Here is a 19,008-nt window from a genome sequence, read left to right as displayed (position 1 = left end):
ACACAAACTCTACTACCCAGGTAAAAACATATGACATTTTCATCCATAACACAATCCACACCTATCAACTCCGTCATACACCTCAGAATCCATGAAAGCCCAAAAGACATCATTAACCTTTCCTAAAAACTTCTCACAAAAAAAACTTATCTCCACACCCTGTTCCTCTTATAAATGCATAAGTACTCCCTGTTCCCCTCATAATCTTCTCAATTAACATCCTCTCATAACCTTCCCAACTACATCCCTCTTAAAACTACTACATGTCCATCCTGCATCCTTTACCTTATTCTGTCTGTCTGACTTGTCTCCCCCACTCTTTTAACTTCCTTGCAAAACATCTTTTTATTCAATTCATATCTGCTCGCCTCTTGGTATCCCTTGTATTTTGCCTCCTTCCTCTTTACACTTCGTTTGTACTTCATTTATTTTTTACAACTATTCATTACGTGTTCATTCCTTTTCTACCACTGCAGCCTTTGCCTCTTTATTCCACTTTTTTGCTACTTTTCCTTATGTTGCCTCCAATCCTCCTGAATTTACACACCACCTTTTCACACTCTAGCACTTCCTCCTTGAGCCATATCCATTTTTCCTCTACTCCTATTCCTCCTTTAAATTTCCCTACATTCCATTTATTTCTCAGCTTCACCACCTGATATTGTTTCTTTCTCCTTCAACTTACTTTCAGCACCTGTGTGTCTCCTTCTTTTCTTTTTTATCCACTTAACTTCCTTTCTTAATTTCCCTTCCACCATATAAGATCAATCAATTGACCTCTCCTCTGAACACATGTGCATCCAGACCTCTTCCAATCCTCCTTTTCAGCACCACTACATAATCCATTATGTCTTTTCAACTACCCTACCACTCACCACCCTAGTCCACCAATAATTATGTTGTTTATGTTTCTTCTTGAACATTATGTTCACCATCATTTCCTTTTCAATGCATATCTCAAACTTCTGCTATCATTCCTTCCTGCCACTCCATCTACTAGTTCATCTACTCTAGTATCAAGACTGAACACTACTACATTTACATTTCTCCCAAAACTCTCCAAAATACTTCTCTCTCACCACTCTTCTACCAGGGCTGTATGCACTCAAAAAAATGCCCATATCTCCCATTCCAATTTCACCTTGATCCACTTTCCACTCCACCCTTTTCAACCTGTCTTAAAACCATGGGTTGAATATTCTTAAGGAAGTTAAAAGGCCACTTCAATGACACCTTTCACAGATTTTACTGCCTAATACTATATCTTACTTAGCTTAGAAAATTATATAATGTCAAAGAATCTGAGCCTATAATAATCCATTCTTTAAGATTTTGCCCTTTAAAGATCTCAGGTTTGGTAAGGTGGGCCTCCAAGATGGATGTCAGTCACCTCTCTACTGTCCATCTTCAAAACAGTCCCAATGGGCTGACACTCCATCTCTGGACTGGGCCAGGATCCCCTTCTATCATATTCATGTTTATTTCCTTTACCTTTTCACACATGACTAACTAACAACCACTGATTGTTCCCCTCTTACCACAAGCCAGTGAGCATACTTGGTTGTGGTGGTCTTGCAAGATAGACAGCAGAGCTGCCCCTATTCAACACCTGTAAACCCCCCTCAGTTCCATCAGGAGGAGCAACTCTGAGGTGCTAACATTTGGTCTCTCAACTGGACCCAAGATCTCTCTCTCTCTCTCTGCCTCAATTGTATTTCATAACACCTTTTCATACACGGAGAGCTGACATTCAACAACTGGTCTCCTCCTATTACTCCCAGCTTATCAAAGAGATCTGTGGAAGGGCCTGAGGACCATTGCCAGCCACTGTGGGGTTATGAGTTTCCCGTCAATGAAACGTGAGGCAAAAATTATATTTACTACAAGCCAGTGACAGAAAAACTGTTCCATACTTCTACAGTGCAGACACTAGTTCACAGTTTCTTCCCAGATAGATCTATGGGAGAGCTCAGGAACTAATGCCAGCTGCTGTGAAGTAATGGGTTTCCAGGCAGTGTAACTAGAAGCAACAACTGCCCTGATTAACACCAGACAATTTATTCAGGTCATGGAACACTACAGTGAAGGGATTAAAAAAAATTAAATCCTGGCAACTACAGTATATCAACATACTGTAGCTTTATCTTATTTACTTTCATAATACAAATACTGTATATGACAGTGCACAGACATGGATTATCATGGAACATAGACAGCCTGGTTACCCATGCTAATGCAGGGACCAACAATGGATACCTGCACGAGGTGGTTCTGTGAGAAGGACATCACAGAAACTAATCTCCCTGCCACCCATTCACTCTATCAACTTCTTCACTTCCACTTGGAAGTGAAGCCCCAAGACTATGACACTCGGTCTTCAGAATGGGACCAAGATCTTTTTTTATCAACTTCATTTACATTTTTTCCATCTTTAACCTTGTGGCGACGTGCCACCAGTCTAAACCAGACTGGCCGTGACGCATTCCGACCCAAGCTTATTTATGCCCCATAGTGGGCAAGCATAGTCAGTAAGGACATCCGAACGCAAGGCAGCTGACCAATCAGAAGCCCGGAAAACTCGCCGGAGACTGGTCGGCAGACACTCGACTTAGGCCTACGTACCCCACTTGTCATAGTTGGCAAGTGTAGTGAGCAAGAACGTCCACAAGAAAATTAAACAGGCCAATCAGGAGCCAGCACAAGTTGCCCGGGTCCGCACCAGCCTCCTTTATAAGGAGGGGGACCAAGCCGAGAGATCAGTTCACTCCAGGACACGACATCTTCAAGCAGCTCTCCACTCCAAGCAACAGTCATCTCCAAGCAACAGTCACCTCCAAGCAACAGTCGTCTCCATGCAGCAGTCATTTCCAAGCAACAGTCATCTCCACACGTCAAGTTCTCCCTTAACGCGTTTAGAGTTAAGTAAAGCTGAGTACATAGAATTACTGTGAGTTTCATTCTCCTGGTGTGTCCGGACCTAACCACAACCTCTTCAATACAAGTCAAATTCTCACTTACAGCATCAGTTGCCAAATGTATAATGCATCACACTACTTGCGTTATAAAATATAAAGTCACTGCCATATTACTTGTTCTCTTCCACTCTGAGTAATAATAAACACAGAAAACATGATCAAACCAGTTCACAAAATTCAGGGGTCACTCAGCTACAACTACAAAATATATATAATCAAGATGCCGACACCGGGATCCTCCTTGACCCACTCATTTCTCATGATGCCTATGTAGGCATCATTGTATCAAGGAGGAACATTAGAAGAGCCAACAATCAGTGACTGCTCCCCTCCTTCTACTTCATGTACAACCCCTCACACCCTCCCTCTTTTCTTGGCTTCTCATGGATGACAGGTCATCCCTGCATCTCGCCCACTGCCCTGGGTCAGAAGCAATGCAGCAAGACACAGCACATCCAAACCAAGGCCACTTCATTTAATTGGCAGCCATCCACCTCTGTCCCCTCATGCAGAAAAAGAGAAGATGGGAAGAAATCCCTTCAAGCTGCATCAGAACATCATTCACACCTACTCCCTCACCACCCCTCATCCCCCATCCACTCCCTTCCATGCATCACAGCATCATCCATACACAACCATTCTCTATTCACCCCTATATTGTCTTATCCCTTCCTTCTTCAACAGACATTCCCCTTTCCAAATCCCTATTTCACTATCTATCTATCTCATCCTTGATCGCCCCCTCATATTCACTCCTTCCACACCTCTTTTACTAATTTTTCTTCACTCATTCTTTCTATGTGTACAAACCATCCCAATACTCTTTCATCAACCCTATCTCCCAACTCCTTTTTCATCCCCGCCACTCTTCTCTTCACTTTGTTTCTCACTCTATCCAGCCTAGTAACCCCTATCATACTTCCCAGGTATTTCATCTCAAACACATTTAAACTCTTCCTCTCTTATGTTCCATGTTTCTGCCCCATACAGTGCTGTCAGCACAATCACCCTTTCATACAATCTCCTCATAATATCCATTCCCAAATGTTTATCTCTACACTTTTTAATTCCCCAAGGCATTTACTTGCTTCTCTCAATCTACATTCTACATCCACCTTCACTCCTCCCTTTGCCACCACATTCGCCCTCAAATATCTGAAGCTATCCACTTCCTCCAGACTCTCTCCCTTAATACTCACTTCCAATTTGCTGCCACATTCTCCCCTTGTACATCTCATCACTTTACTTTTACCCACATTTATCTGTCACACACATTCTCAAACTCCATCACTAACTTCCTTAATCCCTCCTCTGATCCTGCTACACGTGCTGGGTCATCAGCAAACAACTAATTTATCACCCATTTTGCTCTGTTTTCTTTTACCATCCCCAATCTCCGGCCTATTACCCGTCATACTCTAACACCATTTCACATATGATCTCCTTTTTGCCTCCTTTATGCTTTACCTCTCGCACCACCCCATCCATGTATAAATTGAACAGCCAAGGCAACATAACACATCCCTGGCAAAGTCCCATCTTTACCTCAAACCACTCTCTCCATTTCTAATTCTAACACAGGCTCTACTACTCTTGTAAATACTCTTGACTACTCTTAACAGCTTTCCTCCTATCCCATATATCTGCAACACCTCTCAGTGTCTTCCTGTCTACCCTGTCAAAAACCTTTTCCAAATTTATAAAGGTAAATAAAATATCCCTACCTTTTCCAAAAGCTTTCTCTCATATCTGCCTTACTACAAAAATCTGATCCATGCATCCTCTATCCGTCATAAACCCACACTGTTCCTCTCCTAATCCTCTCGATTAAAACCCTCCCATAAGTCTTTGCAACTACAGTCAACAACCTGATCTCTCTGAAACTATTATGCTCACACTTGTCCCCTTTTCCCTTATAAAGTAGAACTATACAGGCAATCCTCCAGTCCTCTGGCACTCTACCCTCTTTAAGACAAATATTAAACATCACCAGTCAGTCCACCATCACTGTACTTTTAGACACTCTGTATGACACCCATCCAACCCAGGTGCCTCACCTGCTCTCATCATTTTAACAACTGCTTTCACCTCATCTTTCCTCATTCATCACTCATTTTCTTAGCATTTCCCACTGCAACTACCTTTCCCTTCCTATCCTCCTTCACATTTAGCAACTCCCTTTAATACTCTGCCCATTTTCCTCTTACTGCTGTCTATTCCATTATCATCTCTCAATTTACACCTTTTACCTTTCCTTCTCTACTTGATTCATCTCACCTTCCACTCTTAATTTCTTTCCAAAACATCTTTTTATTACTTTCAAAAATTTGTCATACTCTTACACACTTTCACATCTACTCTCCTTTATCTTATGTTTTACTTTTCTTTGTACCTTTCATATGATTCTCATCCTATTTAACAACCAATCTCTGAATGTTCTTTTCTTTGACATCATCCCACCACTCACTACCCTTTCTTCTATTTCCTCCCATCCTCCCTGTTCCACACACCATCTTTGCACATCTTGTGACTCCCTCTTTGAAACATCCCCATTCCTCCTCCACTCCTAGTTCTCCTCTATCCTTCACTCCCTCCCACTCCTCATTCAGCTTCTTCTTGTACTCCTCCTTTTTTCTCATTTAAGCAGTTTACTATAAGCACCTCCCTACCTTCTGTCTTTTTCCTCTTTCTCTATGTATCCTCCATTCTTAACTTACTTTCTACCAAAAAATTATCTGATACTCCCCCACTCTTTCCCCTTAGAACATGTACATCCAAAACTCTTCTTACTCTTCTCCTGGTTACCAGAGCTGGGTATGTTCCTCGGTGCGTACTGCCTTAGTTTGGCTGCAGTTAGCACTCCCAAACTATTATAACAATATAGGTGCTGGTATAGTATGTGGCCTATGAAATTTTTCTTTGGTATAGTATGTGGCCTACTGAACTTTTATTTTGGTATGAACCTGCCTCTTAAGCTTTAATAGTTTGGGTCAAACTAAAGCAGAATGCACCAAGGAACACACCCAGCTCTGCTGATTACCACTATATAGTCCATTAAACACTTTATCTACCACTCTTCCATCCACCACCCTCTCCAATGTGTTCTTAGGCTTGACTTTCTTCCTAAACACTATTTGCTATCATTAACTCTCTTTCTAGACCAGCATTTCTCAATCATTTTACCCTTGTGTAACCTTTAAAATAAATTGCATTTCTCAAGGAACCCCTGTGCAAAAAAAATATATACCATATCTTTCTCATTCTATTTCCATTATAATAATAGGTAGATAGGATGATGTCTATATTACATTATTACAATAACTAAATATATGTTATGCATATTTAATCATATTACATACAGGGTACGTGGGAGGTACTGCAGATATATGGGATAGGAGGAAAGCTGTTAAGAGCAGTCAAGAGTTTTTACGAGAGTAGTAGAGCTTGCGTTAGGATTAGAAATGGAGAGAGTGAATGGTTTGAGGTAAAGGTGGACTTCGTCAGGGGTGTGTTATGTTGCCCTGGCAGTTCAATCTTTACATGGATGGGGTGGTGCGAGAGGTGAATGCAAGGGTAGTGGGTCAGGGGTTGGAGATGATTAACCCCTTCCATACGATGACGTCTACATAGGCATCGTGAGGTGCGAGTGGGTATATGATGATGCCAGCGTTGGTGTCTTGATTATATTTTTTCTTTTAGTTGTAGCTAAGTGACCCCCATATACAGATGCAATAATAATAATAATAATAATAATAATAATAAAAAAATAATCGCATTTTTTTAAAAATAAAAAACTTGTTTTTTATGAGTTTTTTTTTATCTCATCCAAATTTGTTCAGATATTAAATATCTAGAACATAAAAACAGGTGCAAGTATATTATTCATCCCTCCACATATGTGCATCTATCTTATTCAAAGAGGCATTAGACAGAGTATAATAATAAACAAGTAATTGACCATATAGTCACTGTCAGATGCTGCAAGTCTGCAACAAGTGTAGATACTGTATATGGGCCAGTATGGCTATTGGCTGGCTACCTTACAAAATTTACCTTTTATCTTAGCATACTCTTCAAAGATTAAACACTCCAATTTCCCATAATGACCCTGGACCTTTTGCAGAACCTTAGGGTTCTAGACACATCACCACCACCATCTCTCCACTATGATTTTTTCCTGGAACTCCACACTTCCCAACCACACTGTCTATTGGTTCATCTACCCTAGCATTGAAATCTCCCAATACCATTACACTGACATCTCTCCCTGAACCCTCTATGCATTCATTTAAATTTTTCAAAAAGCCTCCCATTCCTCTACACTCTTCTCACTACCAGGCCCATATGCACTTAAAAAGACCCACATCTCCCTTCCCAGTTTCACCTTCATCCACATTAACCTTGAAGAAACCTCCTTCCACTTCACCACACACTTATCTCTTCACTTACCACAGCCACCCCTTCTCTACCTCATCCTCTCTTCACTCCCAAACTCAAAATTGCCACTCCTTTTCAACTTGGTTTCACTCAATGCCAACAAATCCATCTTTCTTTTCACAACCATACTGCCTATCTCTTCCCTTTTACTCTCATCTGTACCACATCCACACACATTAAAAAACCCAAAATTTAGGTTTCTGGTAGGAAAACTCCTCCCAGACCATCTTATGTTTTTGCTTTATTTAGGAATGTCCCCTTTGGGGCTACAGAGAGTAGGATGCCTAGTCCTATCCCCATCCTGTTTTTACCACCTTTTACGACAAGTGGGAACACTCAGTGGCAGTTTATTTTCTTCCCTACCACAGGGTTTGGCAAAAAAAAGGAAATTAATATTTAGAGAAGTGGTATAGAACAGTATTAATTGTGGGGGAACAGCATAGCAGAGGGACAGTCACACTATAAAGTAGCATCATTTTGCTATGAATAGAGATTTCCTCTATCACAAACAAAATAATGTGTTACTCTGGTCTGTATAGCCCCTTTAGTATCAGCTGCATGCTACTGAGCAAATTTTAACCCCACAATAACATGGAGCCAATGCCCAAGATGGAGTATAAGTAAATAAATAAAAAATAAATAAATAAAAAGGAAAATAAAAAAATCAAAGAGAGGTAACACAATTACAATGGCAAAAGAGGAGGATCTGGGAGTGTTAATAAAAGACAAACATATCATCTGACTAACTTATCAGTAAGATTGTGGGAGAGACATATGGGTTGCTGAAGAACATAAAGGTTTCTTTTTACAACACGAAAAAAAAAATAATAATAAAAATATAATAAAATAAATAAATAAATAAATGAATAAATCCACCTTAGACATGAAGAGTATGCAGCCAAGGCATGGTCCATATATATATATATATATATATATATATATATATATATCGTCGGCATGTACTCGTATCCGAGTATCATAGTTTCCAGTCCCAATAGAATAGAGGGTTGAATAGAGGAGGGGGGTTATAAGAGGTTAAGTATTATTAGGGTGGTGAGCCTTCTTATGGCTCGTAAGGCCAATTCGTGCCCTGAACAACCGAGGGCATTGATCGCACTGAATCGTGGGAGGTGGTTGTGGTTTTGTTCTTTCTACCTGTTGCTGTCGTTTAACTACCAGGTTGGCTCTTCTATTCTCTTCGAAGAGTTCCGTGCCCACTTTAATTTTGTTTCTCCACCCATTCCTATCATACGCTGAAGCTTCGAAGGTGTTTGGGTCTATGTTAGCTTCCTTGAGGGATTTCTTGAGTTGGTCTTTAAATCGGAGCATAGGGCGGCCTCGAAGGCGATCACCTGTATTTAACTCACTGAAGAGAATTTTCTTTGGTAGTCTTGTGTCCTCCATACGCACCACATGGCCAGACCATCTTAAGCGGTGTTTCATGATCATGGCCTCGATGCTAGTGACTTTGGCTCTTTCAAGGACTGCTGTATTGGACACATAGTCGTTCCATTTGATTTTCATTATTGCTCTCTGTTTTTTCTGGTGGAATTGTTCTAGTTTTTTGAGGTCCCTACTATAAAGGGTCCAAGTCTCGCATGCATATAACAGGGTAGATACTATGATGGCGTTATATACCATCACTTTTGTATGGGTGGTTAGGCCTTTGTTCTTGAACACCCTGGTGGATAGTCTCCCATATGCAGTGTGGCCAGCTTGTAACCTGTTTTCAATCTCTTTGGAGGATGTGCTCTGGGTGGAAAGGATGCTTCCCAGGTATGGGAAATGTTCGACGCATTCAATGGTGGTTCCATCCATGGTGATGTTAGTTGCTGGTGGATTTTCCCCTGGTCTTGGTTGGGCCAATATCTTAGTTTTGGCCTTGTTAACTGTCAGGCCAAAACATGTGTAGGCAGCATGGAAATTATCCACTGATTGTTGGAGTTCTGCATGGGTGTGGGCTACAGCAGCGTTGTCATCCGCATACTGTAGTTCCGTCACATTGATGGTGTTAGTGTTGTGCCGTGATTTGAGTCTGGCCAGTTTAAAAATTCCTCCATCTAATCTGTATTTTATTTCAACCCCTGGGTTGTTGTGGGGTACTTCATATAGCATGGCAGCTAAATATAAAGAGAAAAGGGTCGGTGCCAGTACATATATATATATATATATATATATATATATATATATATATATATATATATATATATATATATATATATATATATATATATATATATATATAATGCTATCTATATATATATATATATTATATATATATATATATATATATATATATATATATATATATATATATATATATAGCCCAACCTGGAACCACAAATGAATTTAAATCTACTTTACAAGATGGAAGACTTCAAAGACAACAAGTTCAAACAACATGTTAGCACAATAAGCAGATATTAAATATACCTAAAATGTTGTAACAAAAATGACTTATGAATTTTCTTTGGGTAAAAATGAAGATGTCAAATTAGCCTCCTGTTAACTACTGAGAAGTCATCACTATTTACCACTCCAAGCCTGCTATTGAACTCCCCCATGAATTGCACAACCATGGCAATCCATCATATCACTCCTGCAAATTTCTCTTTCCTGTCCCTCCTTTTTCTCTGGATTCACTCACTTAAAATTACCATCTACTGGTCTACAGTATGTTATTCTGTCATTCTCAGTTATATATGTCTCATGATGACAAATGAGACTATTTCACTTTAAATGTGTTTTGTCAGTGATAACAACACTTTTATCTATGGGGGCAATATTACACCAGCCGTGTAGTCATTTAACCTCTTCAATACAAGCCAAATATTCATGCACAAGTCAGGCTGCCTGATGTACGATGATGTTCAAGGGTGATGCAAACAAGGTCATCATATTAAAACAACAGGGCAGGACTTGCAGTAATGGGTTTAAACTGGACAAATTTAGATTTAAGAAGGAAATAGGCAAGAATTGGTTTACTAATAGGGTGGTCGACAAATGGAATAGACTTAGTAACCATGTAGTGAGTGCAGAAACTATCAGTTGTTTTAAGAAACGATTAGACAACTATATGGATGGGGATGACAGGTGGTGATGGATGCAGAGCTGCTTAGTGTAGGCCTTATGGTCTCTTACAGTCTCCTTCATTCTTATGTTCTTGTGATGCATCACAGTACATGGATTACAAAATATAAACTTACTGCTGTTATTCTTACTCTCTTTCACCCTGAACAAATGTAACGTCACAGAAAACATGATCAAACCTGTTCACAGAATATGAGGGTCACTCAGCTACAACTACAAAATAAATATAATCAGGAAGCCAATGTCAGCATCATCATATACCCTACTTGTGGCTCATGATACATACATAGGCATCATCATATTCAAGAGGTAGGAAGGCAGTAGAAAGAAGAGTGAAAATTGAAAGTAATCAGAATTCTTTTTTTGAATGGTGATTATTATCAAATATCTCATTAAATGGATATCACATTCTTACCTGGTGAATTTCTGATAGATTCACCTATCACAATTACAAGATATAACTATAAACACACCAGTTCAATAAATAGATATTTTACAAATATAAAGCAGTTGGGTGATGTATCAAATACAGTAATAGATCTAAAAAATTATAGTAAATGTACAATTAGTGATCAAGTTGTGTGGTCTTTTTGAATTAACTTAATTTTCATAGTATTCAGTAAATATTAATGTAATGGGTTTATTGAAAAAGTTTTTACCACACAAGTACTACAACCAGTTGGCTACAATTATGTGGAAAATTGATAAAATTATTCTTCAGAAGAAATTTAGGAAGATTCATACCTCCTAACATAAACATGTAAGGTGTTGTATGCCTCAACCCCCAGAAACCACCAGCAACTCTGCTCACCATATACAATCATGAAAATAGTGGAATGAAATGGCGAAACAACTGAGTTGGAAAAAAATTAAGATATTAATCCTCACCTTCAGCCCACAAGCCAAACATCCAACTACAAAAATCAAAACTATTTCCACCCACTGTTGGGCTTTGGGTTTCCCGTCAGTGAATTTTAGAGCAGCAATTATGTATATTTACCATAGAAATACGCATCAACCATTTTCCATGCGCTGACACTGGCTTATATATGATTACTTTAAGTATTGGTTATTAGCTGTCTGTAGTCTGTACTTACTGTAACTAGCTCACCTAGCTGTGGTTACAGTGCACAGGGAAATATCTAATTGTTCCTGGTTGGAGGTTGTCTTCTAATTTGGTATACGCGCAAGGAAGAATGAGTGCATTAACCATACCTTCAAATTCCTACCGCTGTAGCATTCAAATAAGTTGCATAGTGCTTGAACGATACAATGGGTGTGAATGATGAAATCGAAGTTTGCCCATGTTTAACAGGCTAACATTTTGACTTTTCAACAAATATTTGAAACTGAAAATACATTTCTTTTGTGGTCATGGGATGTGGGCTTTGTCATAATATCAAATTACATAATATCTAGTACATCTTGAAAGGAAAAATGCTTCCTTTATTGTTATACCTGTCACAACTCCGAAGCAGCCAATCAGAGGGGGGAAGGCAGGTTCCATCATGAGCTCAAGCGCTGATTGGTTGACCAACACACGAGTCGCTCTCTTCCAGCTCCGAAACCTCAGTTACGACTTGTACGTGTGGAGGAAGAGGTGTGCTTTCCGTTTGTAGTAAAAACTTTTCTAAAGCCAGTCATAATGATGCGGCTTCAATTGAGACTGACCGACGTAGGATATGCATTTATTCTATTATTTATGTTCTCCAGACAAGGTAAGACCCCAGAAGAAAGAATTTTTGTAGTACGTGCAAGGTTGAGTTGAATTTTGATGATTGGAATTCAGCAGACAGGTGTTCCCACTCGCTTGGTTCGACCTAAATGCACAAAATACCTTGTGCAGTGTATTTTGCTACGTAATACTAACACATAGTCAATGTTACTTTAATTATCATCAAAAGTCAGTGTGGAAATTAATCAAATAAAATCATTCATGATTCAGTACTGGAATCGCATTTGCTGGTTGCCAACTCGCTGGGTGTCACAGCAGTCCCATCGCATTTCCTGACCGTTTGTAAAATAACAAGTATTACAATGTCCTCGAGGTTCGGGTTCCAATCCAGATTACTTCCTCCCCCCCTCCCCATCCACCGTTGAAGTTTCCGTAGGAATAAGCTAATCGTGGCGACTGTCGGGAAAGGCATTCTTTACGAAAAGGAGTGGAAATGTCTGGGCGTGGCTTCTACCTGTTTACAAACATTTTACTTTTAACCAGTCTTACTAAACTGCAAGGAAGGTTCTGTTGAATTGCATCCTGGTATGTAAAAATTGTCTGGGGAATTTTGGGTTGAACAATTCATAATTCTGTCTGTGATGCGTCACTCTTGCAAGACGATGACGTCATGATGTTTTGAAATACAGGTAGATTACGACGACTGTGTTGCAGTCTCTTTCGCTGTGTGTATACCCGGATGTAATTGTTTTATATATGGTGTGTATTTTTTCTTTCACTCGTCACCAGGGATCATTGTAGGCTATAAATTGACGCTTGATTTATATATAACTACATTTGACTATGGCACACTGCTTTTGTGGAGGACAAATTCATGCAAATTTCAGTGTCGTGCACAAACCTATCGACTCGGTTTCTGCTTTGTAAACACTTGTTGCCAAGTATCTTTATGAGCACTGTATGTACCTTTTGGCCTTATAATCTAAAATGTGTTTACCTTGGAAATGATTGTCGTGACACTCCCTATTGTACAGTGTGGTATTAAAAAAATTGCCATCATCTTTATAGTTTTCTTCAGAGTCTGACCCCCCCATACACACACACGAACATATGGGCCATAGTATAAAAATGGAAGAGCAAAGTTGAAAATATGTTAGAAAATACGCATTTCCACATAGATACTTATGCTTATGGAATAAGCTTGATGAAAACATGATCCAGGCCAACGACACGATTTAAAGCAAGTTCTGACAAGTAAACACACAAACGGGATCCCATGAGCATAGCTCCAACACTGTACTATAAATAGAGTGCATTTCTCGCGTCTCCAATTCTATAGTTTTCAATATTGTTTTCATTATTATTCCGTATTAATGACAGAGTACACGAATCTATATAGTCAATACTTTAAGGGCTTTCCTAACATCCCTAACGGACCAGTCACGTGAGATTGATGTATGATTGGAAAGTAATTTCCGCCCATAGAAGACTACTGATAACTTTTAACTTTTGCTCTCACTCTTGTTCTGCTATTCCTAATCCTTTCCATTATTAATTCTATGAATTCACTTCGGGACGGTATCAAAAGACTTCGAAAAATCCATATATATATATGTGTGTGTGTGAAAAAAGAAAGGCTTCTTCCTTACCTCTTTCGCCCTAAAGTTCTTCAGCTTGAGACGAAACTGGTTAGGAATAAACTCGGAATCACACCCGTCTCTTCTTTATGGTGGGTTACGAATGCTGCAAAACCATACAACATCCTCAGATAATGCTTGTATTTTGAATATGTAGGATCTTACCGTTCATTGTTTTCTCCCGCGATTTTGAATTTGCTATTTAATCGACTTAAGTTAAGAGAGATAAAGGAAAGTAATAAAGTTGGTACTTTCAAAAAGAAATTGAAAACGTACCTATTTAGTGATTGTTACAGTCAAGACATGCAAATTAGTGAGTTTTATAAAGTGTAATAAATTACCAGATGTATGTATATATATATCTGGGTGTGTGTTTGTGTGTACATTATCAAAAGTGATGGCTAGTTGGACTTACATGGAAAACAATAAATACACAATTAGCCATCATGTGTGTGTGTGGCCTCTTGATAGTGGTTTAATTACTTTGCCTAGCCCAAATAACATACTTCTCTCCATCAAAATCACCGTTGAAATGAAAGTATGAAAATACATATATATGTGTGTGTGTATAAGAAATAAATATCTTCAAACCCTGTGATTAATGTGAATAAATGGAGTGGTCAAACTTGCTTTTAATTGTTTTTAGGCCTTGACGAAATAAATATCTTCAAACCCTGTGATTAATGTGAATAAATGTAGTGGTCAAACTTGCTTTTAATTGTTTTTAGGCCTACGGTACCTCGAGTGATAGAAAATCGATCCGGTGGGGTAGGTATGAGCCAAATTTTATACCACTGGTCAAACTGTCAAACGACCAACGATCAATCTTCACCTCCGGTGGGGTAGGTTTTAGCTTGTGTAAAGATCCGGTGCGGTCCGATGGAGTTCGGTGCGGTCCGGTGGAGTAATTAGTCATACCGCATGTTTTTGACATAGCAACGGTGACACTGGACGAGCATGGCGTCTTGTTTACGTAGCAACGGCGGGTTTTCGCCATTCGTCCTTCAGTTATTCTCTTCTCTTTTATACTAGAGCTCTCGTCATTAGCTCGATTTTTTTTATCAAACGTTTTATTGCTTCGGCTTTAACAAATGAAAAGTTCCATTGTTACGGATCTGTAGGTAATATTTTTCCCTGTTGTAGTAACTTTATCGGTGTAACCCATCTCTACGAATATTGTTCACCCCTTTTTGTATTTCTTTCATTTTAATCTTGATCGTCACTATATTCATAACCCCGGTCCCGTTGTAAAGATTCAGTATAGTCACTTTAATGGTTTAGTTCTCTAGTGACAGTTTTCTACAGTATATATGTGTGTGTGTGTGTACCACGCATGTGCAGTTTCCGCGTTTCCGACATTTGGCATTATTTCCGTGTTTTTTTTTTTTTCCAAGTTGAAAAAAGTCTAGGCCCGTAATGGTTACTCTTCATATTTTTGTGTCATTATGGATTGATATTCAATACATGAGAATTTAATTAAATTGTGAAAACTACTATTTGAAACAAAACAAAACAAAATGTCAAAAGCTCCCTACCGTGAGAGGAGGGGGCGTCCCATTCCCACACCCAGCCACCACTCCCTCTCAACCTCATATATATATATATATATATATATGTGTGTGTGTGTGTGTGTGTGTGTGTCTTGAGACATTCTGACAGGTTGATGTAAGTGGAGTAAGAAACAGGAATCTTGATCTGAGTTTATTCCTGACTAGTGTCGCATACCTGCGAAACTTGTCAGGAATAAACTCAGACTAAGACTCCTGTGTTTCCTACTCACTTACGTCATATATATATATATATGGAAAAAAAAAGAGTCGCGGGTCTCGTTCCGAGTTTGTTCCTGACCGGTTTCGCTTGTAGATTCTTCAGAAACTACAAACGAAACCGATCAGAAATAAACTCGGAACGAAACCCGTGACTCTTTTTTCCACCTTTTTCAATTTGTCACAATGTCTCAACATATATGTGTGTATATATATATATATATATATTATGGATAATGCCAGACCCCTTTATTTAGCGTATAGCTACTGCTATCTCTTATTTGCCTTCTCTCCCACCCTCCACTTCATTTCTTCGTACCACAATGCTTTTTCGCACGACGGTGGTGCGATATTGCTCACAAGAATAGAAACGCTGTTAAACGAGTTCACAACAACAACAACAGTCACCCTTTTTGATGGACATGCCTAAGGTTTCAGGCTTGGGTCCTTCTGTCTGCAGAGTTGTAGGCTGAGGGTCACCTTGGACCAAACACTCGTACGCTATTCAGGAAGCTGTCATGTCTTGTGCTCCTAATGCTTACGATTTGAGGGACGAACGAGGAAGGATGCTTCACTATGTAAATTATGTGGTAGGGCCCTGCTGTGGATGTGCTGTGTCTTGCTGCATTGCTTCCGTCCCGAGCTGTGGGAGAGTTATGGCTCTAATCCACAAAGTGGGAAGATCAATGGGAAACAAATGGGGATGGGTGCATGGCTTGGCCGGCTACCTCCCGTATAAGAGGGAAAAAAGGCTTTTTGTATTTAGAGTTTTTGACGCCGATGTCACCTATCAACCTATGATAAGGTTTGGAGTTCACTAGATGTGGACAGGAAAGGGCCCTTCTTGATGGCAGTGGTCTTAGCCCTTTACTGAATTCAATTCAATTTTAGTCGCTAAAACAAGTATATCTCTAAACAGGTTAAGAATTGCTGAAGTCTGTGTGTGTGAAAGTAAGTAAACTAGATGCGTAGGATTTTGTAGAAATGGTCAAGTTATCACGAGAATGAACCCTTCCATTACACACACACGACTACCAGGAACCGAGTAACTCGATCGGAAGTGCTAAATGACGTCATTAGGACAGGTTTCGGATAGAAGACCCGAGGACCCTTCGAGTCGTCCGGCGGACCGACGCAGGTCGAGCGGCCCTCAGCTCCCGGCCTGACTGATTACTTGGAATAAATATATTTCTATTCCTTGCCTACACTAGGGTGACCTACGATTCGAAATGGCGAACGCTCTCGCTGGAAGAAGAGGAAGGGTACAAGGCAGCTGGGCGTTATACGTGTACACAATGAGTTTCGATGATAAATGTTCTCGACAGGAGACCTTTGGGTTCATAACGAAGTGAGATTAAAAGGTTGGGGTGCGTTTATGTTCTTTTTTATCGTCGACCCTAAAAGTCGCGAAGACCCTTCCGACGGAGCCGAAGAAACCGAAGGACGCCCTTCCCCCCCTCAGGCGGAGATACCAAATCAAGTTTCTCCTGTAGGGGGCGGCAGTTCTGTGGTCGTCGAGACCACGCGAATTGCGAAAGTAAAGACTCAAAGATACTGCATGTCGGGTCTGTCCCCCCCCCCCCTTCAGGGGAGATCCTCTGGCTCCGTCCGAGCTCAGAACCGTCGCGGTGAGGAACCTGGCCAAGAACGTGAGAAGCGTACGCCAGAAGGTGCCGAGTGGCTGCGACCGAAGTCATGTCATGCGCTTTAGGAACTGTTGAGGGTACAAGAGGTAAAGGTCACTGTTGCAAACATGATAGGACAGGACAGGACTCGAACCCGTAACTAGGAGGAGGAGGATGTAAGACCCGCACGCACCGGTTGTATTTATGAATTACAGTTTACCGGCGCTTCTATCATACCGGGAAATTAGAAACTTAAATTTAGGCGATCTCCGCCACCTGGCTATCTTGGGACTGTAAAGTTGGCGAAGACGACAGTTTCCTCTTCCTCGAGGACAGGGTAGCGGGTCGGGTGGGGTATCTCGAGAACAGGATCGGTGGGCGGCGTGGTCCGACCTCGCCGAGTTCCGGCAGCTTATTACGGTTATGCAGTGCCTGGACAATGCAGAAGCGTGGATAATCAGCAAAAAATTGCAGGAAAACTTAGAAGCAGCAGAAATGTGGATATGGAGACGAGTATTAAGAGTACCATGGACAGCGAAGAATACAAATGAAGAAGTATTGAGAGAAATGGAAGACAGTTGCGATTCTTAGGACATATAATGAGGAGGGAAGGGTTGGAAGAGGTGGTGATGACGGGAATGGTGGAGGGAAGGAGAGCAAGAGGAAAGCAGAGGGAGAAGTATATGGACGGGCTGATGAGGGCGACGGGAAAACAACTCAAACCAGCACAGATGTTACAAGTAACTAGGGAACGTGAACGGTGGCGCTCCATGGTTGCCGAAGTCCAAAAGGATATGGCACGACGGTAAGGTAAGGTAAGTGCCTGCCGCTTTCAGAGCGTAACGCACAGGGAACTCAACCATGAACGAGACTTCGTCTGTGCGCGTCAAGACCTTGCCTGTACACGTGGAGATCACGCCTATACACGTCGAGACCTTGTCTGTACACATGGAGATCACGCCTACACATGTCGAGACCTTGTCTGTACACGTGGAGATCATGCCTACACATGTCGAGACCTTGTCTGTACACGTGGAGATCACGCCTATACACGTGGAGATCACGCCTATACACGTCGAGACCTTGTCTGTACACGTTGAGATCACGCCTATACACGTCGAGACCTTATCTGTACACATGGAGATCACGCCTATACACGTCGAGACCTTGTCTGTACACCACGAGACCTCGATCATGCACCTCGAGAACTCGCACACTTCGAGGCCTCGGCTATATACATCGATGTGTGGTTGTGGTGATGGTGGAGACGGTGATGGAAACGATGACAGGGACACGGATGCAACTGTCGTTTGACAAAAAAAAATTTCCTTCCTTTGAGATCTCTGCGGTGAACAAAATTCTCTTTTGTCATCGTTGTCGTCTATTGTGCGAGTTCCTCGTAATTTCACGGTAGTTGGATGCTTACAAAACGACTCACAATTTCAGAACCTACATCTTTGAAAAAAATAGTACCAAGAAAAACAATATGAGTAAAACAAGTGAGTCGAGAAAATTGAGTTTCGTGTCTTCGTCCTTCAGATTGGCTTCTCTCGAAGAAGTTTTAAACGACAAACTTTCGAGAATGATTAGATGGTTTCAGCCCTCTGCAGTCATCTCCTGGCGGTGATGACCCACGCCCCTCGAGTTTCATTTTCACGACAATACGTCTTGCTTGTGCGCTCGATTCCCCCCTCCAATAAACAAGTACATTGATACAAGGAAATATCGCCAGAGAATGTAAATTAGATATAGTCATTACATTAATCAGAGCAGGAAAAATACCAGACATGTAAAGCACGTGTG

At 40.6% G+C, this 19,008-nt stretch overlaps 1 protein-coding gene and 1 long non-coding RNA gene across 3 annotated transcripts in view; one reads left to right on the top strand and one right to left on the bottom strand.

Moving 5' to 3' along the window:
- Nucleotides 1–19,008, bottom strand: part of LOC143029801 (uncharacterized) — a 247,475-nt gene that overhangs the window by 178,814 nt on the left and 49,653 nt on the right. The gene's annotated exons all lie outside the window — the stretch shown is intronic.
- The window catches only part of bou (glycosylphosphatidylinositol anchored membrane protein boudin), a 52,778-nt gene continuing 45,844 nt past the window's right edge, over nucleotides 12,075–19,008 (top strand). For both annotated transcript variants that reach the window (XM_076192802.1, XM_076192803.1), the window contains exon 1: nucleotides 12,075–12,220. In XM_076192802.1, coding sequence (XP_076048917.1) covers nucleotides 12,148–12,220 — 73 coding nt within the window. In that variant the 5' untranslated portion in view covers nucleotides 12,075–12,147. The remainder of the gene's footprint in view (nucleotides 12,221–19,008) is intronic.

Source organism: Oratosquilla oratoria, chromosome 11 (genome assembly GCF_046742065.1).
Source record: "Oratosquilla oratoria isolate Oo_2021 chromosome 11, ASM4674206v1, whole genome shotgun sequence".
Lineage (NCBI taxonomy): Eukaryota > Metazoa > Arthropoda > Malacostraca > Stomatopoda > Squillidae > Oratosquilla > Oratosquilla oratoria.
The sequence above is the reverse complement of the archived record's forward strand: the minus strand, read 5'-3'. Positions and strand labels throughout refer to the sequence as shown.